The sequence below is a fragment of the Daktulosphaira vitifoliae genome, unplaced genomic scaffold (genome assembly GCF_025091365.1).
Source record: "Daktulosphaira vitifoliae isolate Bord-2020 unplaced genomic scaffold, ASM2509136v1 Scaffold_1, whole genome shotgun sequence".
NCBI lineage: Eukaryota > Metazoa > Arthropoda > Insecta > Hemiptera > Phylloxeridae > Daktulosphaira > Daktulosphaira vitifoliae.
In genome coordinates, this window is record NW_026099572.1 from 61,366,350 (window position 1) to 61,379,593 (window position 13,244).

General features: G+C 25.0%; 1 protein-coding gene across 6 annotated transcripts in view; it reads left to right on the forward strand.

Annotated features, from left to right (window-relative positions):
* The window catches only part of LOC126895539 (chaoptin), a 51,880-nt gene that overhangs the window by 26,508 nt on the left and 12,128 nt on the right, over positions 1–13,244 (forward strand). For all 6 annotated transcript variants that reach the window (XM_050667509.1, XM_050667512.1, XM_050667511.1 and 3 more), the window contains 2 exons: positions 10,406–10,553; positions 10,678–10,825. In XM_050667509.1, the coding sequence (XP_050523466.1) occupies positions 10,406–10,553; positions 10,678–10,825 (296 nt within the window). The remainder of the gene's footprint in view (positions 1–10,405; positions 10,554–10,677; positions 10,826–13,244) is intronic.

A 13,244-nucleotide genomic window follows, 5' to 3' on the forward strand; every position in this document is an offset into this window, starting at 1 on the left:
ATTTATTATAATAAATAAACAAATAAAATAGAATTCAGTCGAATTAAAACTATTTTTAGATTAGTATTAATGATATTTGACAGTAACAAAAATCCCTATCGTAAAACGCTACAGTGCGTTTTTTAAAAAAATTAAATAGTTACAGTAAAATAAAATATCTTATCCTCCTAAAATTGTATGATTTTTAGTTTTAATGGTCCATACTGATTAAAAATCAAGATTTTAGATAGTTTTTCTTTATTCATTTTAAAATACAGTGTATTAGTTTTAATTTAAAAAAGACTTTTTTTTTGGGACATTTTCAAAAATTGAAAAGAAAAAACTTTGATATGATTTTTAAGACACCATAGTAGTACCTTAATTAATAGTTGGATTTTCAAAATCCAATCTATATGTCAACGATAAGGCAAATTATTTAATTAATATAAATACACATTTCAAACTATTACGTTTGTTTTTTAAAAAATTTATTTCAATATAAAGTATAAACAAAAAATATCAATTTGGACTGATTCCAAAAACTATAGTCGTTATGACTATAGTTTTTGGAAAATTTTCTTTTATTACGTTGACAAAGCGAATTTTTCAAAATTATAGCGCTAATAGCTTCAACTATATAGGATTTACAATTTTTTTACTAAAGTATAATAATTGCGCATACGAACACGAAAATACGGCAAATACGCAATGAAGAGATATATATGTTATAAAAAAATATATTCTTAGCATAATTTTCATTTCCTAATAAAGTGAATTGTGATAAATGAATCACATTATATGTTGTTTAGAGGATGAACATTATATACATATATATTTAATTTTTATTAACATTGAAAATAATCTATTTTTATATCTATTTGACGAATGCATTTATTCATTTGATTTAGTTCAAACTCTTATGTAAAATAAATTTATACATTAAAAATGAATAATTTTGTACAATTGTGTCAATTAATTGAATTTATTCAAAATACTAATTCATTTAATAGAAATTTGATACGATAAAAAATCAGTCAATTAATTAAAAACTTTTATTATAAAATTAATAACTACAATCACTCTCTTAATGAAAGTTATACGAAACTTGTTATTAAAGTTAATGAACATTTCATTCACTAAAAAATTTTTTAACACAAATCAAGTATATGAAAAATAGAACAGATATTATTAAAACTATAGTTAATTCATAAAATTCAAAAAATATCATCAACATAATAAATTAATTTTTGAGATGATTAGCAATAGTCCGAATAAAAGAATGTACTACTTTTTAATTTACCAGAAACTCAAAATAACTCTAATAATATAATAAGAATTTATCACTTTTCGCTAATATAATTAAAAATATTAATTATTTCTATATTATCTAATAATATAAATCCTGATCAACTCATAATTCAAAATCACTCTCCTTGGCAAGTCTCCATCGACCTCCAAAACAATTAAGATTAGGCTTTTAAAACTATGTTTTTCGGATCAAAAAGATATATTTTAATTATTTTCGTCTCAAATTAAATTAAAATAGAATTCTTCGTGAAAAACCTTACTTTCTCCTCTGACCGAAATAGACAACAACAGGAATACATGTCTCAACTCAACCAAGAACTACTCAACTGTAGATCAAATGGAGAACATCATAAAGTACAACAAAGGAACTCCAGATATTATTAATCAAAAAAACTAGTTACAAACAACCAAACATTTAACTGCTATTATCAAAACGTTGGAAGTTTAAATACCAAATTTAATTGATTAAAAACCAATATATATTTTTTTTAATTTTAGTATTTTAGCATTTCCAAAACTTGGTTATATAATAATGTCAATTCAATTGATCATAGTATCGTTAATTATGAAATTCATAGAAGCGATAGATCTAGTCTCCAATTAAGATGAGGAGGTATCTTATTAGTCATTAATAAAAAATCATGTTTCAATCATTGAATCATTAGAATTATGTTTTGTTTTTTGTTTATAATGAAAAGTTGTTTATACAAATTTAATCCTGGGTTGTATTTATTTTCCTTCATATTCTCCCCTTTCTTTAAAGAACAAGTATTTTGGTATTATAGAGAACTTAATTTCTTCTCATTCTTATGATAATTTTATACTTGTTGAAGACTTAATTTACCTAATTTAAACCATTGTTAAATACTAGCTTGAACCTATTTAATCTTGAATCTTAATCTTAATCTATATCTATTGAACTAAATAATTCTAATTAAAAACATGGCTGAACATATGAATTAAACATTTTTTTTATCTAAACAACAAATATTAAAACATGATTTATGATTGCTTTTGTGTTACAGATAGTATTGGTCGTTTTTATTAACACTACATCATTTAACAACATATTTAAATGCCGTGCTAAATAATTTGATACGACCAAAATACATTTATCCATGTGTTATCATTCAAATTATTATTGAAAAAAAAAATTATTAAGTGTTATTAAACAATATTTTATAAATGAACAAACTTTCATATTATTAATGAAAATATTATCAATTAGTATACACGATAATTTTCATAAAACTTCGCTGTATTTGTAATATTTTATTAATTAACTGTTAATAAACACGAAGATAATTTAAATACTTATATAAAAAGACAGCAAAGATTGTGAAATTTTTGACTTTGATGTTTTTATATGACAGAAAACTCTTTTTATTTTTAACAATGTAAGTGTCAAATGTGCTATCTAGACAGCACATTATATCATATATAAGTAAATAAAAAACTTAGACATTATCTAAGTTACATATTTTGTTAACTAGTGGCATACTTCATTTACATAATCCTATACTGAGTTATCCCTGACATAAAATTAATTTTTCAATTGAATTTCCAGTACATTAGAGCATTACAAAGACTTGCAAGATTAACTAAAAATATATAAAATTAATTGTTTTGATCAAAATAACATTAAGGGTTACCTTTCCATATAAAAACTAAATAAATGAACTAACAAAACAAAATAACACCTTAAAGTAATTTGTTAATTTATTATAATTTAAACTAACCAGCAAACAGCACGAATTCATAATAACACTCATTGAATACAACAGTCACCAAAATGAACTAAAAATGCAAAATATATATTTTTATTTAATTTATTTGTTAATGAATCGTTTTTATAGTCACTATTTATTCTTGAATTAATTAACGATGAAATTACGAGTACAAATATTCAGATAACTTCAATTATCTTAAAATTAATGTACATATTTTTTTGTACCTTTAATTTTTAGCCTATTTTTTACGGGAATTTTTGTAATTCTAAAAAAAAATTTTATGGAAATTATGTTATCAGAACGCTTAGAAAAAGACCTTATTAAAATATTACGCAAACATTATTACAATATTAATATTTTTAATTCGTTGTCTAAGAAATGTTTTTCTATATATTGTGTTTTACTTAAAAACATGACTTTGATTGTATCAATTTCCTTTAAAAACTATATTTTTACGAGTTAAGTTTGTGTTTTATATAATAATTATTGTAAGTGGCCAAATAAAATATTCACATTTACAACAAAAACTTTTGATAATCCATAAAACAATTTCGAGAAGATACTTTTTCCTTGTGGAATTGTTAAACTACTTCTACTAGGGATCGGTCAGAGTACCTATGTTGTAGTATACCACACGAATTTTAAGTGTGACATTATCATAACGGCCACTTGTAATATTTCACCTATACCTAAAGGAGCAAAAGGGAGGTTATCCATTTAACCGGAACCTGTCTGCCCTATGTATTCTAGAGAGATACCGTAAAGGGGAAAAGTTGAAGGTATTGGTTGATGATAAAATGTGGTAGAAGTCGGGTAAATTTCTGGTTTAATATCGGATTTGACGCAAAGGGAGAAGAACTACCGATCAATATTAGCAGTCCTCCGTTCTTCGATGGTTATGTTGTTTCGTTTCAACTTTCTTCCTCATGCCCTTGTCTTTTGCATATGACCTGTCACCTTTTAGCCTCTAGATCTTGTCTCGCTATTGTTTAAATTCTCTTGTATTTTACCCAAACCTTTTTCGAATCGTTTAAACTTTAGTAGGATTACTGTTGCGAGTACAATAGTCAGTTTACTTCAACTGTCAAATAATGCATATCGTTTCATTCAATTCTATTCTAAATGAAACCAAATTTTTTAAATTCCTTTTTGAAATAAATTCGACAGTAAAATGTAGTGTGTTAATTATGTTGTAAATATTCATAAAACCCACCCATAGATCTATCTCACACATTGATTAATTCTATTTGTTTCTATGTTTATATAAGAAAAAAAATCATAAAGTATATAATTATAAAAGAAAAAATCAAATAAATGAATTTCTTTTAAAATAAAACATAAAAATTAAAACTTTTTAGTTACAATTATAGTATTTTTTTGATGGATCATATCAAATCTAATTTGGTTCATTTATTTTTTTTATTTGTCCTTAAATTTTACAGAAAAATTTGCATTGGGTCGACTAGACCTGAAAAATGAATTTCGAAATGGATAGGACCTAAATTTTTACAAATATATTCGTGTCGGATCAGATCGGGCTTCTAAATAAAAATTTGAATCAGATAGGAGCTTATTTTTAAGACCCAAACTGACCTTTGATAAATAACTATGGTTCCTTTATTCCCAGTTTTTATTTAAATATATAGCTTTCCAGCTATTATTTATTATGTTATCTTTTTTTGTATTCGCAATGCCAAATTTATAAATTATATTTTCAATTAATCGTATATTTAATTCTATTATATTGTTTTTAAGTAAATCTCCATAACATAGATTGTCACATTTGTTTTTTTCCTCGCCTTAATCCCAACTACTTGGGGTCGGCCATTCACGAGTCCAGCCTAGAAGCAAGTAGTGATGTCCCTACACCGTTGACACTACAAGCGTTTGGTAGATCTGTACACATGACTGGTGAAACAGCTACCGCACAAGTTGATCGGCTGGTAACACTTTATTCCTCAGACCTCCTCCGTTTTTAACTACTTTATTTCTTCTCACCTGTTGTCCCCGCGTACATCCGAGATGGGACAAACCGCCTTAGTTTTGTTCGGGACACCTCATACTTTCAGACAAAAATTTTACGCCGGCTGTCGACATGACGCAACCTCATTAGTCGCCTCTTACGACTGGCCAAGGGGCCGTGGAAGTATTCTTTCCACGGGGATATAGATTGTCACATATTGAGGTGTTAAAAAAGTAAGGAATCAGGTCAATTGTTACAAACAATGAGAACAATTGTAATCCGTTTCCTTATTTACTGAACATCCTATATGTTATATGATACGAAACTTCTAACCTTTATATTAACTGGAATCAAATAAAAAGTTACCGAAAAATAAACTATCTTTGCCTCTAATTTATCTATTGATAGGATTTTATAACATAAGTTGCCTTAATCCATTAGTACTTTTTCATAAAAATAATAATAAACTATTTTTTTTTTGTGTAAACAAATTTGGTAAGAAATATAAGAAAAATTATAGTTTCTAGTAAAATAAAATTTAGATCTCTAAATGCAGTGTATACTAAATATTGTTTGTAGTATTATTACTAACATTAAAAATATATTTAATTGATGTTTATACGTAAATATTTAAGTAAAATCTTTTATATAATACATTGTTAATTTTTAATTATAGTTTTTTATTTTTCAAAATAATTGTTGCCATTTTTATAGATTATCACCATTTTTAAATTAAATAACCCTTATGATTCCTTATCTTCGAATATATTGTACTCAAGCCTTTTTGCCAGCACGCAAAGACTTTTCAATATTGTTACAAAATTGGCAGTAGAGTAAACTTGGATATTAGAAACCGTACTTGAGCCAGAGGGTACCACGATAAAACTATAGTAAAAGACCTTAGTAGTGCGTCAATTTATATATATATATATATAAGTTAAGAGTAATCCAGGAATAGCAAACATATTTAATATGTTATCATTTCACAAAACCTATCAAAACACAAGAAATCCGGATTAAGGGTAACCCATGTTGACAAATCCTACCAATAGATGAACTAGAGGTAAAGGTAATTTGTTTTCGGTAACATTTTATTTGATTTCAGTGAGTGGATACAAATGTTTAGAGGTTTTATATCGTTGTGAAGACAACATATATGTGACATTTTATGTTACGATGATTTAAGTAAAAAAAAAATATGAGTATTTGGAATGGATACATTTTATAGTATCGTTTTGGAACAAGTCATTAGGTATACACCACCGTTTCTAAATATAAACAGTTACTGTGAATGAACAACAACAACTCATTTAAGTTAAGTTAAATAATATAATTATAATGATTTCTACATTCTAAATATTTTCGCTATTACGCAGTTCGTCACTGTAAAGTATCAGATAAGATCCATTAAATTACTTACAAAAGAAATAGTTCGGAAAGTTTTTTGACTTTTCAGTTAAATATATTTTCTGATTTATTAATTATTATCTACATTTTCGGTTCATTCCTTAAATGGGTGTCAACTATATTTTTTTTAATGATAACCTACATATTGAACTAGCTTGTAAATTAGAAAATGATATAATTAAGAAATTTACCAGTCGATAACGACTTTTACACTTGTATTTCGGAAGTTATTTACATTTTTATACTTATCAGGGGGAGAAGTGCAGGTATGACTATTTTTACTATAGAATATTTTTTGCCTACTCCGCTCCTCTTATCATGTTATGGAAATGTGAAAAACATTTGAAGTACTGGTCCAAAATTTGTTATCGACTAGTAATTTTCTTAACTATATAATTTCCTAATTTATAAGTTAGTTTAATAAGTATGTTATTATTAAAAAATATAAAGTAAACTTCTTTAAAGCTATAAGGGATGAATTCAAAAAGTAATTAATAACTAATAAATCGAGAAAATTCTTAATAATTAAGTCTAGGAATTATATATATATATATATAAATATTATTATGTTTTTTTAAACACACTATATAGTAGTACATATTTTTATTAAATGACTTAAAACTTGGCAATGTGTTGGTACCCAGATTGTAGTTTAAGGTGGCTTAGGAGAGTTTATTCGCTCCCCTAAAAAGCTAAAATATTTCTACATTACTATATAATCCTATGACAAAGTTTTACAAACTTGGGACTAATCGAGCTGACTCAAACAAAATGTTTAAATGTATATAATTGCTTGCCCTATTAATAAATAGCCAAAAAATATTATTGAATTATTTTTATTTTTGTAAGTAATTCAATGGATGATGATAATCGTATCATCTGTATAATTTGATACATCAAAATTCATAACTAACGCGATATCATATAATTTAGAAATCTATAAAATATTTTGAGAATAAATAACATAAAATAAATAAAACCTGAGTAAAACTTTAAACGAAGTTAAGGTAGGAAAATTTGAATTGCATTTTTTATGTAGTCGAAAATATATTTGAATAAAATTAAAATATCATTATCATTAAGTATAACTGTCGAGATATTTGAAGTTATTTTTCAAGCAATTCTATGAAATTTTTTTTACCATTTAATTTTTTTTACTTAAAAAAGTATTCTTTTTGAATATATTTATATTTTTTAATTGCCTAAATGATTGTGAATAATTTAAAGTTTTGAACGTTTAACAATTCAATTTAATTACTTACACTTTTTAAAGAAGAGATTTCCCAATTAATATTAAGTAATAATTCTTAATTTAATTTTTGTTTAGGCTTCTTTTTTAAATTATAATTATTAATTTTCAAAAACGTTTTAAAGTTAATTTAAATATTGTAGATGTGTTTTTCAAAACTTTTATTTAGACTGTAATTAATAGATGATATATTGTTATAAAATTTTACCATTGAAACGAATGTTCTAAAGTTTTTGCAATAACATGGGTATAATTTTTTCTTTAAACTTTTTAAATCACGTACATCTTTAGACACATAAGTTTTAATTTGAAAAACTTTCCTAGCAAATAGTCTCAAAGTGTTGAAACATTATTGTAAGATAATCTCATATGTTCTACACGGCAAATAATATGTGTACTGTTAAATTGTACTCGTATTATATGTGATATGTTTTATAATAAAACACAAAAAAATGTATAAATATAATATTATAAATTAAAATTAAGGTGTATTTATTTAATTTTGACTTGTTTAATAAAATATACTTAATAATATAATAGTAGTTATAAAATAATATTATATGAATAATAATAATAATATAATAGAAATAATACATTGATAATTTTGAAATTTTGTTTCGTTACTATATCAAATAAACAAATATAAAATTTCAAAATTTGCATAGAACAGATATTATAATTACATATTTTTTTTAACTACAGTATAAATCAAATTAACTAACAAAATGTACATAATGAAATAGAAAATCTGTTTTATGAAAAACTGATCAAACAATATTTTGACACGAATTCATCATGGAATCATTTTTAATATTTATTAAAAATATCAAAGCTACAATTTAAAACTTATCTTCGATAGTTTTGTGTTTTATTAAACATATGTTGCAATATATACACTCATATTAGTTTTAAATAATTTTTTAAATATTTCAATTTAAATTATAAGGAAAGCGCAATGTCACAAAAATTATGTACCAAACTGATATTATAGAAATGCTTTGTAATTTACGTATATGATTGCCGTGTAATAAATTATAAAATGATAGTAATAAAACAGTGTAAAACGCAATACGACAAAGGCTAAGACATCACACTCTCCTCTCTCTCTTCTTCTATTCACTCCTTTTTAGTACATCAGCACAGTAGTGCAACAGTCACTGGTAAAGCAGAATAACGTAGCACAGTATGGGATATATTTGTGGACTTGGCTAGTCAATTAGCTATTTAACTCAACACGGTAGATAATGAGTAAGAAACAATCTCGACTGCCGTACGCTTCCTGACACTTACAAATCTCATTTCGGCGTTCAAATTATTTCCGCCTGACCAAAATTTATTTTTAAAAATTTTATAATTAAGGACAACGAAAGATTAACCCTTATAAACACATTTTAGTGGCTAGAAAAATATTAATCGTTTTTCTAAAATAATAAGGTTTTTATGAGTAGTCAAAGATCATTGATATAATTAACTCTATTGTATTATAAGAATATACGGTGTACACACATTTTAAAAGTCTTGGGAGCGAGGCGTTCGTGCTGCTGCAGGCGCCACTCCGAGCAAAAGAAATCCTTAGAACGAAGCTTCCGTGCTGTTGCCGGCGCCACTCGAGGAAGAAGTTCCTGGAGCAAGGCTGTGTAAACGCATATGCCACTCGTAGTTGCTTGACAAACATAAAACCGAATACTTACAATTCAACAAATCAACAGAATAATTTTATACTTTAATTGGTATTAATAACCTTATTATTTTTGAACCCTCGAAACATGACCCAATGAAATATCGTAATTAATTACACGTAGTAATTCACTCGTGATCTACCACAGCTAGTCCTTATACATAAGAGCATAATTTTTATATCCTATAAAATCTTTTTTTTTACTATTATTATCATATTTTGAATTACTACACATAATAATAAGGTGTTTGAAACTCGTTTATACTCACAGGTATTATCATTGTCAACATTAAAAGTGCATAACGTGCTTAACGGTATGCTCGAGTGACATTTATTTGTTTCAAAGTAGATGTTCTTTAATTTTACATAAACGACGGTGATAAATTGTAAACCAACATAATAAGTATTATATTATGATATATATATATATATATATATATATACTATAATTTATTTTGAACTTTTATAAAGTCACTTGGTATTAAATTTTATCTCCATGTCTAAGTACATAAAAATGTTGAGACTTACTCAGTTAATAAAAACACAATCATTTATAGATGACAAGTGGGCAATATCTACATTGTTTGAAATTATATTTATCATTTAATTATCGAATAAGGTAATTTCTATATTTATTTTATCTATCAGTAAAACTGAATTGAAATTTCACATCATTTAGTTATTTATTTACAAAAATATTTTTACTTTTAGTGTACTTGAAATATAAATATGAATATAAATTTATTCGAACAAAATGCAATACTATAATACCAAGCTTAACCTTAATTAAAATATTCAAAGCTTGATTTTTTTTCTTTATGGAAAATGATTTAATATTAAATACTAAACATATCAGAAATATGTATAATTTCGTTAAAACAACATTAAAGTTTTATGCTTACAATGAAGAACTAAACGGCTTTTCTTAGTTAGTTTTAAAATTCTTATAGTAATGCGTTATCATGATTTTTATAATTACGATTTACAGTAAATATATCTTAATTTATGACCACGTTGATTTAAAATATCTATATATCAATGCAATAAAAGTTATGCGACTAATTAATATTAATTTAAAAATTATTTTTTAGATGACATTATGTTTTCCAGTCTTTCTCATAATGCTTACAACTTCTCTAGCAAATCCTTGTACATTCAACAGTATGTGTACTTGCAAAACAGACGAAGCTTTAAGAATGCATATAGCATGTGTGTCAGTTCCGTTTTACACAATGCCGAGTAATTATTTTTTATTAGTTAGAATCAATACTTATACACTATCTAGTAGGCAATAAATAATTGAAAAACATTTTTCAAGCAATGATTCGTTAGAAATATACATTTTTTTTTAATTTTATTTAAGTTGTCGAAGTTGGCACCCGTATAAGTCATATGGATGTAATATCTTCCGAAATCGAAGTCGTAGAAAATGACATACTACAAGATACTCACATTGAGTCACTGCGACTGATGAGCAATAAAATTAGTACTGTGGCGGACAAAGCCTTTGCGTAAGTTAAATTATTTTTAATTAAGAGTAATAAATTAAATATATAAAGCACATTTTAAAACTTTTATTGTAGCGCTTAATGTTTAGATTTAAATTATTCAACGTTTCTTCGGCGAAATTATTTTTTAACACATGCATAAATTGTAAGCCTTATAAAAACACTTTGTATTATTTACTAACACGACATTAAGGTCAAGTATAGAAAAATAAATTGACTTTGCGTATATACTATAAGTATATGATTTCAATTAACTTAATTTATTTGGAGGCAGTCAAAACATCTTCTTATGTATGTCCCCCGAGGAGTAATCATAGTTGCGCTGCTGCTTCTATAATATTTTATAACGCGATTAAATAGTTTTAAGTAAATTAAAAAATACTATAAAATGATTAGTATTAATGTAACATAGTCTTCATCTTTTGATTTCTAACACCAATAATGTCTATATCTAAATAACCTAGGAAAAAACAGACGTTTATGTAAGATTTCATATTAACGAGAGCAACAGTACGACGGCGTTATTGTGATATGTACAACTATAATAATTTAAAAATTCCACGAATAAAATATAATTTAGACATTAATAAATAAACATTGAACAACGTAGGAAAAGTTTGTTTCAGCTTGTTCGTGATATATTATACAGAATGAGATAATGGAAATGGGCGAAGGGGTGTACATTACATTAAAGCCTGAGAGTATTAAGCCGATATAGTCACGAAAAGAGGTAGCTAAAAGAGGCACTGTAGCAATTTGTTACAAGTTAAGTTTATCTAACTTTGTCACTTTTTAATGCTACTTGATAAAAGTTTTTTTATATAATTACGTGATGTATGGTTTATAATTTATTTCCAAATATATTTCTGATTTCACTTGATATTGACCGAAGCAATATTTATTTACTTCAATAGTAATGGTTTCAGAATGATCACTATTTTTAAAAATTGGATTTTAAAATTCAATCTTACTGTAATTATTTCTTTACTTTTCAATAAACTTTTAAGGACATCAAGAACAAGTTCTTTTGTTTATTGCATCTAGACTCTAAAACTACTACACATAAGGCATACTAAATTTACACTGTAAATATTATGTTGGCTGTATTAAGTGAACTATAAAGTTTATGTATTATTCCAAGTCATAAGGCTAAAATATAACAACCGCAGTCGTAATTATCTAAACTGCATAAACCATCTGTTGTTGGTTATTATAACATACAATATTTATTAATATTCCTGAGTATTTCTTGTATAAGTATTGTTTTGTTTGCTGACATTGTACTTAAATTTATACTTTAAAGCAGATAATTAGTTGAAATATGTATTTACACCGTACAATGTATACTAGAATAATACTAAAATATAATAATCAATTTAACATTACAATTATTGTAATGTTAAATTGATTATTTAAGGCTATAAGTATTCGATTTCTCTTCAAAAAATATTATGTTTAGAAAATTATTATTTTTGGTATTTTTTTATTCCATATATTTTTGGAATTATCAGTTATTAATTCATTTTTGAATCTCTTTGATCATTAATAATGCCATCTATATTAGTTTCGATGCGAAACTGAGAAGATATTAGTTTTGTGATGATAAACATTTATTTTATGTCTGTCTATAATTTTTTCCAGTTCTCGCTAAACTTATTTTAATGATAAAAAGAACCTTATTTTATACTAATTTAACCTATTGTCTTTAAAAATTCTCTCAATTTTAGTAATTTTGAAAAATATCTCAAATTACAAAACATTTAAAAACGGCATTTATAAACTGCTGTAATTTCTAATCTGCTATTTTCATAAAAACACTGATTCTTATGAAATTTTAGTTGGGTATACTAGAGACAATAAGCTTTATTTTGGTATACTATTTATAAAACAACCACTAACGCATGTATAAATAATTTTTGCATAAACAAAATTTTTGAAAGTTTTCTGAAGGTCTGACAACTTTTAACCTATATCAAATAAAAGCTTTTAAAATTTACTACAATATTTAAAAAAAATTGTTGTCTGACGATTGTTTTTTTATGAAAAATCGACCGTAAAGTATAAAATTGCAATTTTTTCAAAAAAACATAAATATATATATATATATATATATATATATATTATCTAAAAAATTTAAAAAACATTAAGAAATGAATTTTATATTCTTCATATTTCCAAAAAATATTAATTAAATGTTTATCAGAAGATTATAGGCTATACGATTATATAAATTTTCAATGCATATTTGGTGGTAAAAAAAAATAATTTTACAGGCCTTTAAAATTTCAGTGAAATTTTGAAACATAATTGTAAAATATCAAATATTCAAATTATTGTAAAATTTAAAAGATTGGCATCAAATAATTTTTTATGCTCATCATTATCAGACATCATATATATTTTTCCTAACAATGTCACGTCA